The 24,606-nt window shown below is 48.1% G+C and overlaps 1 protein-coding gene across 2 annotated transcripts; it reads left to right on the top strand.

Annotated features, from left to right (window-relative positions):
- Positions 1-69: 69 nt before the first annotated feature.
- Positions 70-24,473, top strand: ITM2C (integral membrane protein 2C). Of its 2 annotated transcripts, none has more exons than XM_064457318.1 (6): positions 70-233; positions 13,623-13,760; positions 15,674-15,862; positions 16,176-16,286; positions 20,325-20,475; positions 21,803-24,473. In XM_064457318.1, the coding sequence occupies exons 1-6, from the start codon at positions 123-125 to the stop codon at positions 21,892-21,894; spliced, it is 792 nt and encodes a 263-aa protein (XP_064313388.1). In that variant the 5' UTR covers positions 70-122; the 3' UTR covers positions 21,895-24,473. The 2 variants fall into 2 exon arrangements, with proteins under 2 accessions (XP_064313388.1, XP_064313389.1); XM_064457319.1 differs by lacking the exon at positions 70-233 and adding an exon at positions 413-429.
- The last annotated feature ends 133 nt before the right edge of the window (positions 24,474-24,606 follow it).

Here is a 24,606-nt window from a genome sequence, read left to right as displayed (position 1 = left end):
CGGGCGGGCGGGGGGAGCGGCGCGGCGGGGCGCCCCGGGGCTCTGCCGGGGGCGGGGGCGGCGGCGGCCCCTCCCCGGGGCGGTGCCGGTGCGGGCGGCGGCGGCGGCGACGGCGCGGGGCCATGGTGAAGATCGGCGTCCAGCAGCCGCCGGCGGGGCTCAAGCCGGAGAAGGAGAAGAAGTCGTCGGGGGGCGATGGGGCGCCGGGCGCCGTGCTGCTGCCCCCGGGCGCCGTGAGTGCGGGGCGGGGGCGGGCGGGCGCCGCGACCCGGCCCCCGCGGGTGCTGCCGGTGCTGTAGCCCTCTTTGCGCCGGGCGTGTTCCACACCCCCCCCCCCTTCTTTTCTGCTAAGTTAGAGCTCATCAGAGCTGAAAGGGGCCGGGTGTCTGCTCGGAGCGCGCTCCTGTTAGGAGGGGCGCCCTGGGAAAGGTGGAAGCGGCAGCGGCTGTTTTGATTGATGTTAGCTCAGGCCCGAGAGGGTGGGTAGGCATCTGAAGTTTGGAGAAGTAGGGAGGGGATGGGGCAGGGTGGTTGCGCCATTGTGGGGAGCTGAGGGGCACTGAAGTAAACGGCCAGCACGGACAAGTGGCATCAGAACTCATCCCTTTGGTCTAGGTGGTTTTGCCTGGGGGGGCTGTAATTTGGGATTGATTCATGGGTGGATTTCAAAGTCGAACACCTCTGACGGCTTAGGGTTGGGGTGGAGAAGAGGCGAGAGGAACAAAACAGCTGGTGCTGGAGCAAGATGAGAAGCAAGGGGATAAGAACATGCACAGCTCTAGATGCTTTGCGGTTTTCAAGATGGGACTTAATATGCTGAAGTTGAATTGTTCTCCTGGCTTCAGGTGGTGGGTATCACAGGGGAACGAGTGCTCATGCGAGCGGAGATTGGGATCCTGCCAGGCGTGAGGTGAAGGAAGGTGTTGGGACACCCCTGGCAGATGCAGAGCATGGCTGGGGCCTTGGGGTAGAGTTATGTTGAGTCCCATCTAGGCTGTGTGAGTCACAGGCAGGTGCCGCCTGGCAGTGCTGGGTGGTGCGGCTGGTGCCCCTCTCGAGGAGGAGAAGATGAAACAGGCACTGCTGTGTTTGGCCAGGAGTTGAGTGAATCTGAAGCCTATTGTGCTAGAGAGCCCCTAGCTTGCAAGCTCTTCTGTGAGGGTAGGCCCACCGGGGTAAATACGGCATTGTGTAGTGGGATGGTGTTGTCCGGAGAGGTGCGCCTGACCCACAGCATTAAGTCTGCCTTGTTATAGTGCTTCTGTATCAGAGCAGGAGACTTAAATGGCATTCTGTATTCCTCATAAATGCCTCAGACTGTGCATGCAGTTTGATCATTTAGTGAACTCTGTTATCTCCCTACCTCAAAAAACTATAGGGGAGCTGTGGTTTTGCGCTGCTCCTGTAGCAGTGCAGAGCATCCCTCCTCAAGTGCCTTACCAAGCGAGTAGGAATTACCTGCCCTGGAGAGTTGTTCTGCAGTAGGGGCTTCAGGAAGTTGCTCAGTTCTGCAGAGAGCTGAGAGTCACTTAATCATAATGATCTCTCACATCATGCATGGGTGTGCTTGCAGCTCTCAGCTGTGCTGTCAGTGTCTGAATGTGCTCAGTCTGTCATGATTGCATCTGTTAATCTGACGCCTAGGAGCTGTATAGAAACCTGTAATGGGGCAATGTAGCCAACTGGTCTCTCAGTGATTTCCAGATTTCACCTTTCCTAATGACAAAGAAAAGAAGGAGGTAGGTTTCTTCCCACCTTTGATGTCCAGCTCTGAATGCTGACTATCACACTGGACTTCCAGCTCATGCTGCCATAAAAGCAGCTTTCCGTAGCTGGGAAGTTGGTCGTTCTGCCAATCCTGCACAAGCTCAGGCAGAATCTGGCTCCTTCTCATGTGTACTGTGAGAAAAGGAGTTTTAAAAACAATAAAATAAAGAATAAAAGTAACAGAAGCCTATTTCTATTGTTAGTGCTGCCAGATCCCAGCAGTCAAAATTATTCTGATTCAGGTCCTGCCAGATGAATGAAACTGGCTTAAGTAGCAAATAATAAATTTTGCGTTCTTTACATTGCCTTGGGCCTTTCTCTGACTCCTGGGGGGCACTATGTTGTTCTTTTAACCCCACAAGAGCTACAAAAGAGCATAAAAATGTGAATGTAGAACAAAGACTTTTCAACAGTGTCTTAATTCCAGCAGACAGGTATGTAAGAAAATCAGTATAAGACCTGTGACAGAAGGGCAGGAGCAGGTTGCGGTGAGTCAGTGCAGCATGAGGGTGTCCAGGAAGGAGCACATGCACTGACAAGAAGGTGGCCTTTTCCTGATGCTATTTTACAGCATACATATGTTGCTGGATTCTTTGGTAATGGTCTGATTGTAGTTTGTACTTAGCTGGACCTAGGTGGTGTGCTGCTTTGTAAAACACCCAACTTGTGGGGTCGGTCTTTCTGTAGCCAGGCTTTCTTGCCGTGCTGTCTCTCCTGCTGTCAATAATTCCTGCCTGTGTGTGTCTTGCTCTAGCTGCCTTGCAGCAAAATGTCATTCGTGACATGCAAACAAGATGCTCTGCATTCCTTTCCTCTTTGATCTCACAACTTCAATCCCAGTGATAGGAGCCAGAGCTGGGAAATGATTCAGCGGTGGCTTCCGCAGCCTGTGAATTTTGGCAGGTGTTCCATGAATGCAAAGATGTGGCAGGCAGGAAGATGTCTGTGATGCTAATGTGCCCTGAAAAGTAGTAGGTGAAGAGTCCTGACAGCAAACTTGCATGTGCTGAGCCCTGTTTGTCCCCCGTGCAGCTCAGTTTGAATTGGAAAGAATATGCAGTTTGAACTCTGTCAGAAAAATCCACATAATCTTGAGGCAATTGCAACGTTTTAAGGGCTTATACAAGAAACAGTCTTGTTGTCATTAGTAGGAGCTGGGAGAATGTAGCAGCCTCGAGCAGAATGCAGTTTGAGCTTATGCAGTCAGTCAAATAATTTGTTGTATTCGTTAGAAAATATTTTCTCAGTTGCAAAATAGTATTTAGTGATTTTTAATTGAACTCCAGATTTACAGTCTGAAATGGAAATAAATAAATACGCGGTGTCTTTAACTGCTCCGGGAAATGTGCTCTTGTGTTTGTGATGGATGTTGAAATCCACAGGAACTGAGTAAAACTGATGACTGGAGCTCTCTAGTCAAAATTTGGTCTGGGTTTTTTTTGTTGTTGTTGATTCCTTGTAAACCCCTCTAATACTAGCAGCTAGTTATTTTGCAGAGCTACAGGAGAAGGGGTTTCATTAAAACCTTTTGCTTCACAAGGGGTAAATGACAGGGGTGACAGAGCAGTGGAACAGGCTGCCCAGAGAGGTTGCAGAGTCTCCTTCCTTGGAGACATTCAAAACCCACCTGGACGTGTTCCTGTGCCCCCTGCTCTGGGTGTCCCTGCTCAAGCAGGGGGGTTGGATCAGATGATCTCCAGAGGTCCCTTCCAACTCCTGCCATTCTGGGGTTCTGTGAACTGGAGGGAGGAGGCACCTCTCATCCCTCCTGCTCTGTATGTAGCAGAGACCAGCTGCCCTGGCCAAGGGTTCTGCCAGCCTGGAGTGAATTGTACCTTACGGCAAATGCTGCAGTGCAAACTGGGTGTCCGTGGGGACCAGGGTGGTTTGCAGACAATGGGGAGACATCTGCATGCATCAGGGGATGCTTTCACAGGAACCCTTGGGGAGAAGAAGCAGAAGGCAAAACCTGTTGTCCTGCATCTGGGAAAGGCTGTGCTGAGATGGCGTGTGTGATTGTGTTCATCTTCAGTTTGCCAGAAGGATGAACGTTGAGGGGAGGCCTGTCTGCTCAGGCCGTGGCCACTGGGTCTGGCTGGTGGGAGAGGAGGGTGTTATGGATGAAGCAGGAGGATTGAGAGAGCGCTCTCCATACCTGCAGGTGCTGGCAAGCCTGCTGGAAACACCTTGGCAGTGGGTCAGGGGCCTAGGGGCTTTCCGGAGTGCACACAATGGTCCTGTGGGTGTGACTGATGTTTTGCTCTTGGTTGGTTGCAGTAATACCAGGCTTTGGTTTCATGCCTTTCCTCCCATCCGCATTCCCTGAGATTTGACAAGACTCTTCCTTCTGGTGGGTTTTGGATTACACCCTGGTTGTCTGGAAACGCTTCCCACAAGGAGCTGCTTGCTGCCCAGTGCTGGATCCATCCAACCCTTCTGTCTCTCTGGGTGGTCTCTTTGTAGGCTGCACCTCAGCGTGACTGTCCGGTGGGGTGCCTTAACCTCCTGGCTGCAGGGCTGCTGCTGTCCAGGCAGCTGACGGCCGAGCTGCCCCAGCCTCCTCCTTGCTGCCAGCCCGGGGCAGTCAGCAGCAGCTCCCACACCAACTGTGGCTGCCCTGTTTGTACAGAAGTAGCAGGGGAAAGCCCGGAAACCTTTTGGGAGTGTTCCTTGAGAGGGTGGCTGCGTCTCTGGTGCCTGGGAAGCTCTCTTTCCTGGGAAACTCCCCGGTGAGAAGCAGGTCCACTGTGGATGTGGAGCTCTTAGCAGACAGTGTCTCGCTGCTGGGGCTGTTGCTGTGCCCCCACTCCCCTGCCTTTGCTTGCACTCAGGCAGGGACAGTGAGCTGTGACTGCTTTGCATCTGCCTGAGCAAGCCTGAGAGGACGTGTGCTTCGTGGGAGTTGGCAGCAGATTGGAGCAGGATGGGCAGCAAATGCTGCTTCTGGCCTTCCTGGAGGTACCAGTGTGCCATGAGCTGTGATGCTCCAGAGCTGGGTGCTGGTGCACGTGGCAGGTGGAGGAGTTGTGGCTCTTGCTTGCTATGCAGGAATCTCTACCAGCCCTGTAAAAGGGAGCTCATACCAGCTTGGTGGTAGCTGCTGTTCCAGTGCAATGCTGGGTTTTGTGAGTGACTGCCTTGCAGGATGCTGTGAGGTGGATGACAGGTGGTGAGGGAAGGGGATGTGAGGAAAAGTCTTTTAAACAGGCTTTTTCACAAAGCAAGCTGTAAATCCAGAGAGAGGGAGAAAAACCTAGCTGGCAGTGATGTAGATTGATGACGCTCATTGACATGTTTGTGTGCTTGAGTCCAGGCTTGATGCTCCTGAGCTGTGGGTATTTTCACCATGTTGAGGTCTTGATTTAGGGATCTAAACACATTAGATATTAATTTGAAGAAGCTGCCTCCTGTAACAGAAGGTTATTCCTGGCCTTTGCCCAACACTTCCGTATCCATGTGGGCTGAAGTGATGACTCCTTTTTGTGTCCTGTATGGAGTCATCAGCTTAAAAAGAAGTGTTGTTGCTGTTTCTTGGTTCTCCATGGTCTGGGGATGACTTGGAAGCAGAGATAAAAGGCTGAAGTGGAAAAATGTCTCCAGACCCTTACAGGATCTGCTCTAGTGAAATGCTAGACTTGAATATCTCTACTGGACTCGGACTTGAATATTTTATATTCCAGCTGAGCATGACAAAGGATCTGACTAAAATTGGCAGGGGAATTAAGAGAGGGAATGACTATTTCTGGCAGAAATGTTATAAATGCAACTGAATTTGGAAACATGGAGCTTTCTTCCACCAAAGAGATGTAGACTGAAGAGCTGGAGACAGAGAAACTTGAGATATCTGTCTGGAGGTATGCATTGTCCCAAAGCGGGGGAGAGCTGAAGACGACACAGCTTTGCATGTAGGCACTCTTTACATGGGAAGAACCTGTTGTGCTTGCCCACTTTAGGTGCAGTGAGTTCTCTGCCAAAACACAGAAAACAAAGAAATATCTTTAAAAAGAAGCAGTTTTAAAGGGAACAAATAAGCCAAAAATAAGCAAGAGGCAGAAACTTTGCTGCACACACTGCATGTATTAATACTGCAGCACTGTAGGTCCAATCCATAGGACAGGAGCCCTCCTTGCTCTGCAGTAAGAAGCCCTGTGCTGTGCAGTGATAAGCAGGATGCTGGTTTTCACCCTGTTGTTGCACTGTGCTGCTCAGATTGCTGTTAGGGGAGAGCTGGCTCGGCAGGTGGGCTATATGGCTGCTCAGAGGAGACGAGCTTCCACACAGCAGAGCATCGCTTTGAGATCAAGAGAGATGGAGTGTCTAGGGAGGATGAGCTGTCCTTGTGGGCAGTTAAGCAATTCCTGCTTCTCCCAGGTGAGGTCTGTGCAGGTGCTCTAGAGCCTTTTAGCTGTGGGGATAGAGCTGCCCCAGGGCAGGGGTTGATTCTCCCAGTCATCACAGTGAGTAGCTGCAGCTGCTGTTGATTTCTGGAAATTAGGCCGCGTTTATCAGACTCCGTATTTTGGCAGTCAGGCTGTTAAATACCCAGGTTGGGACACTTTTTGTGTCTTTACCACAGCTGTTTATTTTCTCTCTGCCTGCCTGTCTGTTCAGTGGGACACTCAGGACTCTAGCTATGTACCTGGTCAGAATAGCTTTATTATTACAAGGGGCTTTGTTGGCTCTGCAAATGCTCTGAATGGTTGTACTCCTGGGAAAGAGGAGAGAGAGGCTAGAAAAACTCCAGCTGGAAGTTGTTGGGCTTCTGCCAAAAAAATGAAAGAAAAAATATATATGGAAATTAATTCCTCACCCCTGTGCAAAGAGGGAGGAGAAACAGCCCCTTAATTCCAGAAAGGGATGGAAAAAGGAGCAAAGAGGGGGGTTTATATCTCTCTTGCTGACAGGGGAGAAGGAAAATATGACCACTGAGCGCTTAGGAGCTCCCACATGCTAGGCTGCATTTTTTACATCCTGCTGTCTTTGCCGTATAGCAAGAACACTGCTGGGTTTAATTAGCCAGTGGTTGTTTTTGATATTCTAGTATTTATTGCTGTGAATTGACTCCTGAGGCAGGTGGCTTTGTTGCAGTCATGTGTGGTGGTGTCATTTAAAGATGTGATTACATTTGTTTATTGCAATCTTTTTGCCTTCGGCTGTGATAGTCTCTTTTAGTCTCTTTTCTTTTTTTTTTTTTTTTTTTTTTTTCCGGCTTCCAGGCATCTTTGAGTTGCATTGACCGTGGAAATGCTGCTGCATGCTCTGCAAAAGTGCTGCTCAAGTGCTGTATGCAGGGAGTTCGGTTGCCTTGGAAACTGTGTGCTATATATATATGTGTGTGTGTGTGTGTGTATATATGTATATATGTATCTCTCTCTCCATCATTCCCCCATGCACAGACACATTATTTTCTTTCCTGACCTAATGCTCTTCAGCCTGGAAGGACTCTCCTTCCAGGTAATGCGCTGGTTCAGGGGCCTGTCATTGCTGGTGCTGAGCACTGACCCCTGTTACTCTGCCAGGCTGATGGCCCAGGTGCTGTTCCCTGCTTGGTGTCAGCTGGTGTTTCTCCTCATTTCACTCCCTCTCCTCTCTCCAAGCACAACTGCTCTTGAGGACAGGACCCATTTTTTTGTTCACCTGGCAGAAGAGTCTTTTTCAAAGCGTCGGCAATGCTTTGGTGGATGCAAGGATGAACTGCCTTTGCTGAGATGGTTTATCTCTCTCCATTCCTCTCCCCATTCTCATCTTCCTTTTGTCTGCCTTTTCCCTGCGTGTAGTCTCTCACTTTTCTTTCTCCAGAGCTCTAGCGTGGCAATCACTCCAGTTCTAAACTGGGGCTGGCCACCCCTGCTCGCTCTGGCTATTTCTGGGGGCTATTGACCACCAAGCCTCCCCTGGATCTGAATGCTAAATACAAGAGTAGTTGTCTCTGGGAGGCAGGTCTGGATCTCCTTACCCTACAGTTTTTCCCACAAAATCTGCGGTGCATTTTATCATACAGAGCAGCGGCACTAAGTGCCACGAGTGCCCAGAACCTGCATGCAGCAGGGGTGGATGGATGAGGGGGCTTGGCTTTGCGTGCAGGGAAGAGCAGGCCGCATCTGTGCAGACGTGGGAGTTGCTCTCCCGAGAGGTGACACTCAAATCCCAGCCCAGCTCATCAGAGGAGAGGTCAGTCCCTACCAGCTTACACCCACTGCGGCAGCACTATGATTTGCCAGCAGTCAGCTGTGGGTTTTCTCCATCTGTAGTGAATGGAGGTGTTGCTATCACAGGTCCTTATATTTTGTAAAGCGGTAACTGATCTTGACTGTGAATGTGGGGCTTGGTGTGATGGAGGTAGAGACCTTGAACTGATTTTTTCTTTTTCCATAGTCCATATTGGCCTTTGGTTACCAGAAATGAGTAAACGGCGAGACCAGTTAGATTTTTCTCATGTAGGTTTCTCAAGTTTCGAGCCTGCTTCCTTTGAGAAAGCCTGTGGCAGTGGCTGTAGTTACATCAGCACATATTCTGCTTCGTGAGCTCAGGCAGTGACCCCCTTGAAACAAGCAAGCTGTCAGAGCGGCCTCATATGTTTTGCAGCATTTCAGATAGCACTTCTCTCTAAATCACATACCTTTGAGTATTTACTCTGCATCACGTTTCTCTCCTCACTTGTCAGTCATCGAAATCGTATCTAGTATTTTTAGTCAACCCAAGCTTCTTTGCCTGTTGGGGGTATATATTTAGACACTTGCCGAGCAGTGTCACTTGTTTGTGAGGCCCTGCTACACCTAAAATGAAAGATTTTGTTTCAGAAATGCAGCAAAAATGGTTTGTGGAGAACTCAGAGCTGTTTCTAAAGCTGAAGAAGCAGGAAAGGGCGTTAGCTGAGCCCATCTCTGCCAAGGTGGTGTGTGATTCAGGACGGAGCAAAGCATGACATGACACCTTTAATTTCCTCACTTCTGTTGTCTTCAGCAAGATATTGGTGATAGAATCAAATACCTATTTTTCATAATCCTGCACTGTATTCATGAGAAATATCAAAGGCAACACCTCACTGGGTTCTTGCTAGCAGCTTGTGCTAATGTTGGGTGTCCAAAGGCTCAGGGCCTCCAAGGACTTCTGCAATTTGTTTTTTAAACACGAAGTTCTTCAAAAAGACAGAGGACACCAGGGCACGGCAGTCCCGCTGGGTATCTACACAGTTCTTGCTGTAAGAAAATCTCTTGTGTGGGTATTAGTCCGGCTTTGCAAGCTGGGAGAGAATGTGAGGTGCTGTGGAAGCCCAGTCACTGGCACCGGGGAGTGAAGTTTCCAGCTGGGAGCGAATGCTTGCAGGCCCTTGTCTCCCCTGGCCTCGCAGGGCTGGAGCTGCTGACCTCGGTCTGGGGAGCTCAGCCCTGAGCTGCCAACAACTCTTGACCTCACGTCTGCATTGCCATGAAGCCTGGTGGGGCTTTTGCTGAGCAGTAGGTGCCCTTGGCAAAGCCTGGCAGGTGTTGATGGTTTCCCCGCTCCATCTTCCTCTGGCTTTTGGACTTGATTTCCATGCTGTGGACTGGACATTGCACCTGTAAAGCACACTCAGGCTTCTGTCCTGCACCCCTTTGTAGAAGAGGTGTTCCTTAGCCAGTCAGTAATAAATAGGGATAACAGGGCACCAGCCATTTTCATCGTGTCCTATTCGAGACCTGAAATTTTGAAGAAAATCCCCAAAGACTGAATTAGGATTCCGTTCCCCTGTGTCCGCCCTGTCCCATTTCCCCCACCCCCCCCAGCTAATTCAAACCTTATTTACCAATGGTCTGTATCATAACTTTATCCTCTCCCATCTGGGCATCTGTTGCCTGTGCTGTTTCTGCGCCGGCCCTGTAAGCAGACAGGGCACTGAAGCGTAGTGAAGAGCCTGTTTTGTCCGAGGAATGGAATACCTTTTTATATTCCAGTATCCTGTCTGCTGCCAGGCACTGGGTTGAGTGTCTGCAAAGCAATTGCACCTGCAAACTGGAGCCGAGTCAGTATGGCTGGTTATTCAGGCTTGCATGCTGGAGCTGCCTCTGTCTCTCGCCCAGTGGGGTGAAGTATTTATTAGCCTGACAATGCCTGGCAGAAAACCAAGATGCACAGGCGCTCTCCTTGAGAGATGGATACTTTCCCCATTGCTCATGCGGAGGAAGAGCGAGCTGTGCCTTCCCCTCAGGTTGTGCAGGGGAAGGAGCTCTGCCCGTGGCCTCTTCCAGTTTTCCCACTAGAAAGGGAGGTGGATGGGCCCTTTCTGTAGGGTCAGCAAAGCAGTGGCCTCCACTGCGTGCACGGGCACTGGAGCATGTGGCAGTGCCAAGAAATATGGTGCAAAGAAAGGATCATCACGTGGAGTGGCAGGGTTTTCCTGCCCTGAAATCACAGTGGGATACTCTGCAGAGCTGTGGATCTGTCTGTGCATCCTCCTGACATGTGCATCCGTAGTGCCTGGACCATGGACATCGTGCTCTTCTGCTGCTGCTGTCGCTTTTCCATCTGTTTGTTCATGGAGAAGCAAATGAATGTTTGTCTTCTGCACAGCCTAGAGAAGGGGAGGAAGGGCCTTATGTTAATTTTTGTGTAAAATATGCCCATCTGTTGGAATATCATGTTTAAAATGATGAAAAAAGAAAAGGAAAGCCCATTTGCTGAACTGATATACCTGTCCCTGCCTCTGTGCAGGGATGGTTTTGACCCCAAACTTTCCAATTTCTTTTGGCCAAAACCCCCCATAGTTTTTTGAGGCAGAAAATTAGTAGGACAACTTGTTGCAAGAAGAATGTCTGGTTAATGAATTCTTATGGAATATTGTTAAACATCTGGTGAACATATTGTGTTTTTAAATGTTAATATTTTGATTTTTTGTCCTCGGTGGAAATGCATGTCTCGAAAGTGTGATCTGTTCTTCAGGAGAACCCCACTGCAGAGCCTAATTATTTTCCACACCACCAGAATTCATGGAGGTTGGGAATGCTGCCAGATCCGCAAAGTCTGCTGTGCGGCATGAACGTGGTTCATGGTTTCATTTGCCAGTTGGTCCTGGGGGTCCTTCTGGCGGGGATGGCTTTCCTGCAGCTTGCTGCTGGGACCACCTTGTTCTCTTTATAAGGTTAGCTTAGGGGAAGACTGCTCCCTTGCTGAGGAGCCAGGCATTCCTACCACAAGAACAGATGGAAAGCAGCCGCGATGGATTTCCTGTTTTTTAAAATACCCATATTTCTGCTGCAGGGAGTGGCGGTCATGTGGCAAAAGAGGTACATTGCAGCATGAGCAGGGCAGCAGCCTGTGGAAGGAACTGCCTGGATTTTTCCAACCTGGTGAAGATTTGTTATCTTGGGTGAAATGCTGTTAAAGCAGATTGCGTTGCGCGCTGCTCAGTCCACAGGCTCTCAGCACTGAGAATACCTCCAGCCCAAAGCTCGGGTGCCGACAGGAGTGTAGTTGCTTTTAGATTGTAATTAATTCGTCATGACAAAGGCTGGTGGCCTTTTAATCTGCTGGACTGGGGAAGGAGATGCATGCTTCAGTGAGGGTTTGCACAGGTGATTTTAATGCAATATTTTGCAGGACTGTGGTTAATTGTTCCCCTTGGCCTGTCTGGCAGCATTTTTAACCTCGCTGCCTTAACCTCCTCTCCATCGCAACAGTTGCTGTTGAGGTTTTTTTTTCCCTCCCTCAGAATTTGAGTTTTTTTTCCTTTTTCCTGGTGTTCTGTAACTTCTCCCAGGGTGAAGCATTGCTTCCCCCACCTTCTGAAATGCAAAACTCAGGCATTTTTACCAAAGCCAGGAATGCTTTGTAGGGAGCTGAACTCATCTCCTTTGGTGGTGAGGGGTGGGATGTCTCACTGTCTTTCGCTGTGCAAAGAGCACAGACCTGCTCTAGCAAATAGCAAACCAGGGAGGGCTTATTTGCCCTTCTGTACCATTCTTCAAATGCAGTTTTTCTTTTTAGTGCAAGTAATTTTTTTTCTCTTTGAGCTCCTCTGTCCTTCTGAACTGTCTCCCAAGCTCTTTGTGGAGTTAGCACTTGCAGATCACTGAGGAAGTGAGCAGTGTGTTATCCATCATGGGAACCTGACATCTTTCAGATGTAATTCACTGGTGGGGCGTTAAACATTCTCAGTCGTGCTTCAGTGTTAGTAGCAGGAGAGATTTTCGTTCCTCATCACCCCCACTGTCTGCACTGTTTCTCTGACGGCAAGTATCTGGGGAAATGTGTTTTTGTGAAACACTTGACATGTAGCGTGACTTTCCTGTCCTTGCAGCTCATGTCAGAGAGCCTTTAAACTTCATCTAGTAATGTTTTTTTTTCTTTCTTTTTTTCTTTGTGGCTTCTCACAGTTGCTGCCCCTCATCCATAGGAAGAGGAGAAGGGAAAGATTGGAAGTGAACTTGAAATGTGGTATTTTTCAGTGTGTTCATCCCTTTATTTGCTGGAGGAGCAGTTACAAACTGATTAAACACTGATCCTTCAGTGTAGGGAGCTGGCAGTGAAGAGAGGTGCTGTGGATATTTCAGTAGCTGGGATGAAGGAGAAATATATATAGATTAATTTCTCCTGGAGGTGTGCTGGAATTGTAGCTCTCCCAGAGCAATTTGGCCTTTGCAGTTATCAGTCTGAATGTGGCTAGAAAAAAAAAGTTGATAGCTGGAACAGTCCATGTCAGCTGGGAGTGGAGTGGGTAGCAGAGGGGTTGCAAGGTCCTGGCTCTGACCCCGTTCTGCACCTTGATGGAGCTCAAGTGCCAGGGAGGTGGGGGGGATCCCTGTGTGGCAGGCTCCCCATGGGTGCCCCAGGGATGCTGGGGTGCCCTTGCCTCAGGGGCAGGAAAGACCTATTAAATCCAGACCTCAAGGTGAGAGGTCTATCTCAGCACGGAGAGAGTGTCTTTCTAATCAAACATTTACTTTCTAATCAGATCATGTACCATGGAGAGGGAGTTAATCTTCAGGAGCCCTCCCTGGTGTGTCTCTCCCCTGCCTGCCTGCTCAGCTGAGGGCAGCTTTCAGCTCTTCTGTGTGGAAACTGGGGCATCTCTGAACCAGCTTCTTTCATCTGCTTCTGAAAGGCCTTACATCTTCCTGCTTAACATTTCAGAGTGTTATTTTGGTAGTAAAAACAAAAATATCGCAGGCTGGGATGAGTGGTCCCCAGGAGGTAACCCTGCCTTTGCACTGCTGTCCTTTTCAAGGGCTGTAATGAGGTGAGCTGGCTCCTGTCTATATAGATTGGTCAGCACTCTAAAAAAAGACAGATATGTTTTCTTTTCATGCTCTGACTGTATTCCTGGGCAGTGTACAGGAATCTGATTGAAAATGGAGTAGAGATCAACATAGCTGTTTGGGTAGGCTCACCCCAGCATGGCCAGGAGGTACCTCTCTGAGACCAGTAATTTCCACCTCAAAAACTTCCCCTGAAAATGCTGCAAGAGTGGCAGCATTTCAACTAAGAATTTTTGACTATAAATACATAAATGCTATTACATTTAGTAGCCAGGAACTGTTAGTTCCCGATTTCCTTTTTTCCCAGTCTGTCCTAATTGCCCCCTGAAACAAAGCTTGACTTTGTTCTGAGCAGTTGGTGGGAAGCAGAGTATACATATATATGTGTATGTTTACAATATATAAAAAAGTAAATATATATATTTGGGGGGTGGGAGAAGAAAATACATAAGTGTTTTACTCTTGCCAGAATGCCGCCAGATGTGAAGCTGCTTTGCAGGACGGTGTCTGCTGTCTTCAGTTGCACACCATGAACTAGTCCGTGGCCTTTGCATATAATATAGTTGCTTTTCTGACCCCTTGCAGTGGCAGCTGCCTGATGCTCTCGTTTTTGTCTTGCAGGAGGAGCTGGCTCCTGTGGTGCAGGGCCGGAGGTCATCGCTCAGTGGGGTGTGCTACCTGACCATGGGTCTCCTCGTATTGCTTCTGGGCTTGGTCTTTGCATCGATGTATGTGTATAGATACTTCTTCATCACCCAGGTAGGGGCAAGTTGGGAAGGACTGCTGGCTCTTCAGCTGGAGCAGCCAGACAAGCTGCTTCAACCTTTGAAAGAGGTGGTGCTGTTATTTATTGCTTCGAACTGCAGTAACTTAGGAGCCAGTCCTCTGGGCACTGCAGATGAGGCATATCTTAAGTGGTAGGCTCAGGCTCGCTGGAGGTCTCAGTGGAGGCATCCCGACTGCCAGGAAGGGCCTTCCAGAAACCCTCCTCTCCCCCTTCCTTGTGGCTTTGTTTTGCCTTTTGTAAATTTTTTTAACTCCATAAAAATATCGTGTCAGTTCTACCTTTTAAACCCAACATCGCTACTGTCCGGGGTAAGGCAGTCTGAAAGAGTGGCTTGTTGTAAGGGGAGAGCAAGCCCTGGAGGGGAGAGCAGGGTGGCACAGGCAAGGCTTTTTCCAGTAGGTTTTTTAGGTCCTAGCACAGCAAAACTCAGTAGGTGTAACAAAATAGGTGCTGCTGTTAATGAAGCAAGTGGAGAAGTGAAGAGTAAGTGGAAGATGGTATGGAAGGTGAGCCCTTGACCTTCATTAAATTCAGCACCTATTCTTCCATGTAGTGTTTGCAAAGCCTAGCCTAGCTGAGACATTGTGCTGGCAGCATTGTGGTGGGTCACAGCGTAGGGAATGAGATGGTGCAGAGCTGCTTTTTTAAGGAGGAAGCTGCTGGGCTCTGTGGCTTGCTGAGTGTTTAGCCAAGAAACCCCAGAGCATTGATTTTCACTGAAGCCCTCATTCTGCTGTGGAGCAGCTATTAGTGAATGCGTTCTCCTAGGACCACTGACTGTTTTCATCTCTGCAGCCAGCACTTATCTACTCAGCGGTATAGTCTTTTTATATACTCCCTTGCTCCATAAATTTTCTTGCTGTCAAATTAATTTGCAGTCTTTATTTTAAGATACATCAGTGCTTTATTACCCGCACTCATTTATACCTGATCTGGAAACCCTGTGACAACCATAGGGCTGCTCAGCCTTGCCATACACTGCTGTGTTAGTATGATGGGACCCTGTTGGGGGGCTTTTGGTGAGGGCGCTTCCTTATGAGAAGAAGCCCCTGGCACTGAGGGAAGGTTATAGACCAGGCTATGGACAGCATTCAGACCATCACCTGGTCAATAACCTACCCTCGGCATATGCTGAATGGTGCTGGGAAATGCTTGGTGGTGCTTTTGGGGCCACCTGCTGTCACCCCCACTGCCTGCCTGCAATACCAAATGGCAGCTTATATCCAATTACGCAGCAAAGTCCATTCAACATGGTCAGAGGTGCTCTGGGGACCAGGGCAATGGGGCCATTGTGTCTCAGTCTCCAAAGGCTGCAGTTTGTCCCTGTGATCTTTGTGCACAGACTTCATCACTCTGTGTTAGCTCTCTTGCCCATAGCTTGTGCTTCTGGAGCCCTGGAGAGCAGCAGCTCCTGTTTTGTCGTGAGACGAAGCCGCCTTGTTTTGGTGCATGTGGCAAACTACAAGCTATGAGTGCCTTTAGAAATTATACTCTGCTTGCCCCAAGCTTATATGCCTTATGTAGAAAAATGCAGTTACTGGAAGCTGTGTCTATGGTGGGATGTGAATAGCCTGGTTATGAAACTTAAGAGCCTACAGGCAATGAGTTTGCCTTTCTGAATTACCCCTTGTGGAATCCCATGGCGAATCCTTTACTCCCTTTGGACCTGGCTAGCAGGAAGGGAGACAAAGGCATTTCACAAGGGTGTTTTGCACTACCTTCTGCAAGAATGTTTTCTAGTAAAAAGACTGATCTTGAAATATTCTCAAGCATTTGTCTGAAAAGGGTGTTTTTACCCAGTATGGCTACATTTCTTCTTGTGTTTGCTGTAGTTGTTAGTGGGGTGTATGAGTGTTGTACCTCCACCTGGATCTCATCCCCACAGCTGCCCCGCGAGAGCGTATTCCACTGCGGTGTACTTTACGAAGACTCGCTGTATTCACCATTCAAAGGGCAGCTGGAGTTGCACGAAGATGTTAAGATTTACATTGAGGAGAACTACGAGCAAATCAATGTCCCAGTGCCCCAGTTTGGAGGGAGTGACCCTGCAGATATCATCCACGATTTCCAGCGAGTAAGGAGTTCTTGGGGCCTTTGGGGGCATAGCATGAGGCGGAGCTGGGGTACACCAGCATAGTGCTCATGACCTAGTGCTATTGCTGTTGCCACCTATGTCTACAATGCTCTTGTTACTGAGCTGTTCTCCTTCCCAAGGCCCTCTCTGAGATTTTCCAGCCTGCTTGTCTTGCTTGATAGGGAGGTCCTTGGACAGGTTTGCTGCATAAAGCAGTTTCTTGTCCTCCCTGAATTTCCCCTTTTCACCCATCTTTGCAACCATGTTTCATTTCAGAGAGCTCAATTCCTTAATCTCTCTGCTTGGAATGCAGGGTCTGACAGCTTATCATGACATAACGCTGGATAAGTGCTACGTCATCGAGCTGAACACCACTATCGTGATGCCTCCTCGCAACCTGTGGGAGCTGCTGGTTAATGTAAAGGTACAGCTGCAGTCCTGTGTATTTTATATGCTTTTCTTGAGTTGGCTCCTGAGTGCCTGCTAGAGGCTCATGGGAAACCGAAACTGCTGTGTCTGTGGAAGTAAGTGTGGGCCCTAACAGAGCTGAGCCTTCACGCAAAGTGAAGGCCTTAGGGGATTTAGCAGAAGTATTAATTTTGCAGACAGCATGGTAACACTGGCATGACGGATCAACCTGACCAGGGTGACACAGAGAAGCAGCAGAATCCTTCCCTCTGGTGTTTCCTGATAGTAGGAATCAAGGAAAAACATTAAAATTTCCCTCCTTTCACGCTTGCCATGGTTACTGCTGCAGCTTGCCATTTGCAGAGCTCTGCGTCCCTTGGGGAGTACCAGGCCTTCAGCTTTCACCCTTTGGGGGTGGAATCTGTGCTGTGGGTTGCAACACTGGACTTGGGCTCATCCAGTTTTGTTCACAGTAGATGTTAATTGGGTCTAGTATCAGCAGGTTTGTTCAGTTCAGAAGCCCGTGCCACTGTTGCAGTGACTGAAAACAGTCATCTTAAAATAGAGTACTGTTTAATCTTAGCAGCAAAAAAAAAAACAACCCCAGGATTTTTAAGACTGCAGAAGGTGCATATCTATCTCAGTCTTTTGCAGGTAAAGCAAAGCCCTGAGCCTGGGTCTCTTACTCTCTTCTATGACAGTCTGTTCAAAAGAAAAGAAAAAACCCACCCCAGTCTCTCTTACTCTTTCTTAAATTCCATTTGCTCACTTGCTGCTACATGCAGTGTGATGAACTTTGTAGGGGTTAAGCTCAGAGGCAAAAGGTTGTGCCTTGAGAGATATCTGATCTCCAGTCCTTGTCAAATTCCCAGTTTGTTTCCTGGCAGTCCTCACCATTTCATGCAATGTGACTGTCTGGCAAGTGTGCTGGGCACCCTGCTGGGGTACAACACACATTTACTTACAACTTGTCCCAAACCAGCCACAGTTTCTGACTGTGGCAGGTGACCAGTTCCTGGGGCAGAGGCAAATGGAAAAGGCAGGATTGTACAAGTTGACAGCGGAGACCCAGAAAAAACCTGAGAGACTGGGAATGCTGGTCACATCCTAAAATAAGAGATATAAAATCACAGTCAATAAAAATTATGCTTTCTCTCTTATCAGAAATGAAATTAAAAAGGGGATAAAAATACAGTTAAAATGGTTTTACATGTTTGATTCTTAAAGATAGTACAAAGCAGATGTGGGTTTCAGTAACTTTCTGATTATTGGGGTGGGTAAGTGTCCATTCTGTCTGTGAAGGTTTTAACTTACGCCTTAGATACATTGTTTTTAAGTGTCTAGCTTGGTCTTGAGCTCAGAAAAGGCTTTTTGCCACAAAGACAGAAGAGGTGGAACAGGTTGCCCAGGGACGTTGTGCTGCCTTCTTGAAATAGGTGGAGGTTTTCAAGACCAGACTGGATAAAGCCCTGAGGAACCTGGTCTGATCTCACAGTTGCCCCTACTTTGAGCAGGAGGTATGACTGGAGACCTCCTGAGGTCCCTCCTCAGCTGAATTAGCCTGTGAGCATGTGATCCTCATGTCCACAGGCACAGCCTTGCTGGTGGCCTGTGTTAGGCAGAAAGGGCAGATTTCTCCCCACTGTGGGGATCTTCCTCACCTGATGACTTGGTCCCCTGCTCTGAAGTGCTCCTGTATGGATACTGGATGAGCTGCTTTTGTCCTTGGACTTGGAGACTTTTGCCTTGCTCCTTCTGTACCTCCTTTTGCCTTCTCTGCTCCTCTGAATCCAGTCAGGTCCCTAATGAATGAGTCTATTTTCAGCTGAAAGTTTAGTTTTGAAGATGCTCAGTAGCTTCAGTCCTGTTTCTAAGACCAAACCTCAGTCCAGCAAATAACATTAGCTGTTTGCACCCTGTCGTGGTTTAGCCCCAGTCGGCAGCCAAGCACCACGCAGCCACTTGCTCACACACCAGCAGACTGTGGTTGTGCAGGGATTGAGTGAAGCTCCTCCTTTGCCCTTTTCTCTCCAGCCAGCCTAGTGCCCAGGTGCCCCTTTGCAGTGTCGTTGCTGCATGCCCTGTGCCTGCTCTGCAATCCCTGCTGCGTGCAGGCACGGCTCTGCCACACCCCGCTCAGGTCTCAGCCCCTCTGTCTCCACGTATGTGTTACCAGGCCTCTTGTGTCTGATTTTTCACCTGCAAATGGCAGCTCTGCTACTTCTTGCAGACTTGATTCTGTATAGGTGTAATGGTTTAGTGAACAAAGCTTTATAGGTATCTGAGAGAAAAGGATGGAGGGGTGCTCCCCGCCCCTCCGTGCAGCAGCAGGAGGTTGGAGATGACCCAGTTAAATGGTGCATAATCTACATTTTTTGCAAAACCCAAGATGCTCAGTGCTCTAGTTTTCTTAAAACTCTTGGCAGAGGATTGAAGGTATCATGCTTGTTGCACAGTCCTGCAATGGAGGAGCAATGGATCCTGACTACTTTAGCTGCCACAGCTATTTAAGTCTAAAACAATGAAGAAACTGGATTTTGTGCATCTGTGTCTCGCTCTAAGCCCTGTCACCAGTTCAAGGATGTGGCAAAACCTGAGCCCCAGCTGCGGGTGTTAACATGACAGCTCCTGCCAGTAAATGCACGTATCTCATACCCTATTCTGCACTCTGCCACTGAGAATCAGTAATTTAATTTCTTGCAGAACTGTTGTGTTACTGTAGTACAAACTTCACTAATAGTCTAGTCCTCCAGCATTAGAGGAGAGCTTTATTGATCCAGTAGGCTATGCCAGCCCAGCAGCATGGTGCTAAGTTAAGACAGCATGTTTCCAGGTACATCTCTATGGAGATAAACCAGTCCTGTGGTGGAAACTGAAGAGGTGATATTTGAAATTGTGCTGTTGTTGGTTTCTTCCCGCCCCCCCCCCGATTATACCTATATTGGCCCCAGGATCTGCTGGTTCTTTTATTTCTTTGACTTTTCTGAAGTGAAAGGGACCAGAAGTGAGTCATTGCTTCATGGCCTAGTTAGCATCTAGTCTGCTCAGAAGTGCCTCCCAGCCCAAGCTGTACTTGTAACACAGCTGCTTATTGCTGCAACAATGCTCAGATAGCTGCGAGATGCCCTGAGCATCCAGGGATCAGCTTGCAGAGAGTCCTCATTGCCAAGATGGTCTCTTTCCTGCAGGAAAAGAGGCTGTCTCCATCCCTGGGGTGGTCCCAGGTCCCCCATTTTCTCTATTTTTTTCTAGCCACTGGTGGCTCTCTGCCATGTCCCACCACCAGGCACCCCACTCATCACCCTGGTCTTCATAGTGGCCTCCACCTCACGTGTGCTGCTTTGCCTCAGCTCGGCCCCTGGCATGAGCTGCCTTCCTGCACTCCCAGAGTCACTGGATGATCTCCCTGGGGTGATGGAAGTGGACTGAGAGCTTGCTTTCCCCTGAGCACCCACCGCTCAGTGTTTGTAACACCACAGTGTTTCTGAATGTGGTGCCCATGGCCCATATCTAGTCCTCATTCCTGTGGGCTGTAAGGGCAGGAGATTATTGTAGCTGTGCTGAATGGACCAAGGAGGAGGGGGAAATGTGGAAAACTTGGAAAACTGTTGGCATCTGAACAGGGCTGCTGGTTTTTGTTTTTGCTTTTTGAAGTAAATGTAAAATGCACATTTTCAGTGGAGTTCCTGGCGTTTTGGTTGAGCCTTGATCCCTCTACAGGTAGATTCATTGTACTCTGAGAGTTGCAGCTTTGTGTGCCCCCCTTTAAAATTGGGGTTAGTTTATAACAGATGATCCTACACTGGTTTCATCCCGTACATGAACATTCAATTTTGGGATCCAATCAATTTTGCACGCCCTGTGCTAGAAGCATGAGACAGTTTACTACAAGGACAGGGAAGCATGTTAACTGGCCTCAGTAGGTGGAGTCTGAGACTTCAGTTAATTTTCCGTATTTTGGCTGTCCTTGGTGCTCCATGTGAGACAGTTCTGTTCGAGGAGGAGATTGTGGCACTGTTTGTGCTTTATTTTGCTGGAAACTGTGTCGTTTCAGAAAGGGACGTACCTGCCTCAGACGTACATAATCCAGGAGGAGATGATCGCAACCGAGCATGTCAGTGACATGGAGCAGCTCGGCTCCTTCATCTACCGCCTCTGCAGTGGCAAGGAGACCTACAGGCTGAAGCGGAGGAGTGCGAGAAGACGTAAGACCCTTGCTGTGGTCAGCTGTTCTAACTTGCTTTTCTCCCTGCAACGCAGTCATTATTTTGTCTGTTACAGCCATGCTGGCCTCTTCATGGCGAGAAGTGAGGCGAGACCTGTGGGTCTAAGCACACAATATCTTTTGAGGTGTTTCCCATCTAATTAATCTAAACCCAAATCTGGGTTGATGCTGCTGCAGATGTGTGTTGGCTGCTGTGTTTCTGTCGCTGCATCTATCAGCCTAACAGAAACATTGATAAAATGGTTGCAAGAGCCAGCAATTCATTTACATGTGTGCTCGTGGGACTCAACTAACAGCAGTGCTGTTGGGAACTGTTTGGAAAATTTCCCTAATGGAGACACCTGCTTCAGTGGCAGCTCTTCAAAGTGGATTTCATCTGCAAATTGCCTTTAATTAAGTTCCATTAGGAACTTCTTCCATGGAAGAAGTTGTGAAGAGGGAACATTGGACTACCTTAAAATTATTTCATGAAAATCAGCAAAGTGTATCTTATAAATAAATGGTAATATTGCTGCAAAAAACCTCCTTAATTTCAATATTTGTATTTATTTGGTTTCAGGCACTGGTACACAGCCTTTAAAGGCTTACCTGAAACATGAACCTGTAGTCAGTTTGGGTTTGGATCTCTGGGGAAGCTGCAGGGTGCTGAGAGCGTTTGGTTGCAGAAGTCACCATGGCTGTAGTTCGTGGTTACTTTCCCAACAGAAGTTGCACAGTTGTGCATGGGGCTGCTGGCATGCTGGCTGCTGCTCTCGTGGAGCCCCACACACTCCTGCTTGTCAGCAGGGCACCAGTGGGTTTGCCGTAAGAGGGGAGTAGCTGCCTGGCAGAGCTGCCCAGAGTTCAGGTCCTGCAGTTTAAGGGCATGGGGAGCATTACCTGTTTTCCAGAGAGGCTGAGGCTATAGCAGGTTCAGTGCATGCAGGGCTACAAACAGCTTGAGGGGTGGCGATTTTAAGCCGTCCTTGGCTGTATTCAGAGCTGTGCTCTGTACCAACCTGTGACTTCTGCTAGTTTCATGAGACACACTGGTTTCTGTGATAACGCTGAGATGCTGTCAGCTGAAACCTGCTGTTTCCATGCAGGTCCCCCAGCTCATGGCAGCTCTTACTGTAGGACCATGGCCTAGAGAATAGGGCTATTCTTCCAAAGACCAGGTTATTCTGCTTTTCATATGGGCCGTGTTGTTTCTGCATTTCAGTGTTCAGTGGTTGCATTCTCACCTGCTTTCCTTCCCCCACTTGCTGAAGCTTTTGTAGACAATCATCTGTTGAATTTCCCCTCTTCTCTCTTTCAATCACTTCTAGGTATCAGTCGACGCGACACTGGAAACTGTCATCATATCCGTCACTTTGAAAACACTTTTGTGGTCGAAACTGTTATCTGCAAAAAGCCATGAAGCCATTCTCCAGATGTAACCTTCCTTGGCTTTGCTTGCACACACATGCTCTCAGCCCTCTCTTTAAACATGGTAATCTGTCTTACTTTTTTTTTTACTCCCTCCCCTGCTTGTGCAGCATTAACCTCTTGGGTCCATTGTAGCCTCACAGTGGATTCTCTTCTCTCCCTGCTACCTAACTGAGACATTTGCTGGGCTTAAATTTACACAGTGGTCAAAGATAACCTGTGAGTAGATGCAGCTTATTCCACACCACAGGACAGGAATATCTTTTGGGAGCAGGTTTGGAGCAGAAGGGATGGCTGAGAAATAGGTGTGCTGGAAATAGGTGCTCTTTACCTGGCTGAACGATTTCAGGCTGGTATAGCGCTTTGAGGCTGCCTTGGCACTGGGGCAGAAGGTGTATGTACAAGAGAAGTGTTACCATTTTGATGCTGATGTAATGACCAGAAATATATAACCAGATGCACTTAGGAAAAGAATAGGTCTAAGGCTACAGACAGGGTGATTCAGAAAGCTCAGCAGAGGGAGGGTTTCTGCCTAAACCATGCTGTGGTGGTCCCAGCTTGCTGTGTGCTGTCCCCCTGAAGACCAGATTTCCAGACATTGAAAGCTACCACTATGTGTTGTTTTTATGACTGGCTCCTAGGCTCACTCCTCACCATGTCTCCTGCTGAACGCAGCACAGCTCAGCATGACCCACTGAGCAATGCAGGCTATCCTAAGGGGTGTTCAGGGTGGGTAGGAGGCCAGGGCAAGGGGCAATGAGGTGGGAATGACACAAATGACACAGCATGTCACTGCTACCTGGCCACAAAGCAGAGGGTGAAGTGCAAGACTCTGTAGCCTTGTCTCTAACACACAGTTGCATCTGCTGTGGATCCTGGGCAGATCTGCGGTCACTTTGCCTGAGTAGATAGAGGTGAATCTTTGATGCAAGGTGCCAGAGCTCCACTGATGTCCCATCTATAGGCAGTGGCTGCAAGTAGAGCCATGTGGTTTACTCCAGCCCTGTGTTTGTCCTGGCCAGCTCTGCTTGCCTGTAAAGATGAGTTATGTTCACATGGGTCTGTCTTCCTTTAGGTTGGATATTAGAAAAAGGTGCTTCACCCAGAGGGTGGTGGAGCACTGGAACAGGCTCTCCAGGGAGGTAGTCACGGCACCAAGCCTGATGCTGCTCAAGAAGCTCTTGGACAACACCCTCAGAGATATGGTGTGAATTTGGGGTTGTCCTGTGCAGGGACAGGAGTTGGACTTGATGATCCTTGTGGGTCCCTTCCAACTCAGGGCATTCTAGGATTCCTGAGTTGTCAAGATCCCATCTGTGTGCAGATGAGGTGCCATGCCTACATAGAAAGTGATGTCAGCAGCAGAACTGGTAGTTACTGGCAAGTGCAGAAGCAGAATTTAAAAATTTTTTTTTTTAACAGAGTGTGTATTCTTGAATAACCTCCCTGATGAAAGCTGTCTTGGTAGTAATTACTGTAGCCCAGCCGTGTATCACATCATCTGCAGGCACTATTGTAGTACAGATATTGATACAAGGCAAGATTCAGCTGATCAATATACTGCAGAGAAATTGTGTGAACAAAACTGCATTTCTATTGATCATGAGACAGAAGAATTACAGGGTAATTGAATATTCTTCCTTCCATTTCATAAATATAGTTAAAACTAATTAGATTCTTGAAATGCAGGCAGTTTTTGGCTTGAAAGAATGCGGTGAGCTTTAACTTGGCACATTCTTCTTAACTGGTTTCCAGCAAATCTGGACTTGTTCACCATCTGTGTTGAAATGAGTTTGTTGTTTTAGAAGATGAAGCATAAAGTAAATGCAAGTACAATCATTAACTGAGCAGAAACAAAAAATGTATTTTAGAATAAAACTTTCAAGTAATAATACTGTTAGCTAATTATGTGAAAACAAAACAGGATCTCAAAATGGTCATGTAAGGCAATAGGAATTAGTATGTCCTTAGAGGCTGAGAATTTATTTTTTTGTGTAAACATAGTCAACTAAACATTAAATTTTAACGGGTAGAGGAGGACACTTTGGTTTCATTCTGCTTAAGCTTGTTGTAAAATGAAGAATTACGTGCACTTCACGCAGGTTGGTAAGGAAAGTTTCCCACTGCCAGAGGAGTATTCGCTTTTCTAGTGTTGTGTTTTTCCAGTGATAACTTGCAATTAGCCCTTACCTTTCATTGTGGAGTGGATGACAAGAAGGGTCAGAGAATGGGTTCGCTTAATGGAAGTACCGCAAACTGGTGAATTTAAGCCCTGCGTTTCTCTTCGTTTCTAGGAACCTAAGCCTGCACTCAGGTGAGGATACAGACCTTTCCCCTCTTCCTTCTGATTCTGCATGAATTAACTGGTCATTGAATATGCTAACTCTGTGCAATCCTGCAGCTGTAAGGACAAACCTTGGTTCTTTAAGGTGAACTAACATGGTCGTTGTTTCTTAGGTTGAGAATGCAGTTGTCTAGAAAGAAAACATAAGATGCTTTGTATATTTTGTCTGGTAGGACTCTTACTTCTTACGAAAAAATCGATGGGATAATAAAATCTTTTAACTCTGATATGTAAAGTGTGTGTTTGTTTGTAATGAAAAGCACATGCCTTCCACAAAGCTGTCGCTTGTGGGAGGCAGCAGCTATATTGCCCTGGGGGGGTCAGCCTGGTGGCATCTCAGAGCTGGACAGTGGGAGGATG

This window comes from Phalacrocorax carbo, chromosome 7 (assembly GCF_963921805.1).
Source record: "Phalacrocorax carbo chromosome 7, bPhaCar2.1, whole genome shotgun sequence".
Taxonomy (NCBI): domain Eukaryota; kingdom Metazoa; phylum Chordata; class Aves; order Suliformes; family Phalacrocoracidae; genus Phalacrocorax; species Phalacrocorax carbo.
Note: the sequence above shows the minus strand (reverse complement) of the source record. Positions and strands in the feature narration are given on the sequence as shown.

What these genes read in the sequence shown, in the direction of transcription:
- ITM2C (XM_064457318.1), top strand. Translation starts at nt 123, where the DNA reads ATGGTGAAGATCGGCGTCCAGCAGCCGCCGGCGGGGCTCAAGCCGGAG. An exon ending in TCATCCACGATTTCCAGCGA is followed by an intron (nt 15,863 to 16,175) that starts GTAAGGAGTTCT and finishes CTTGGAATGCAG; the next exon opens with GGTCTGACAGCTTATCATGA. An exon ending in AGCTGCTGGTTAATGTAAAG is followed by an intron (nt 16,287 to 20,324) that starts GTACAGCTGCAG and finishes GTGTCGTTTCAG; the next exon opens with AAAGGGACGTACCTGCCTCA.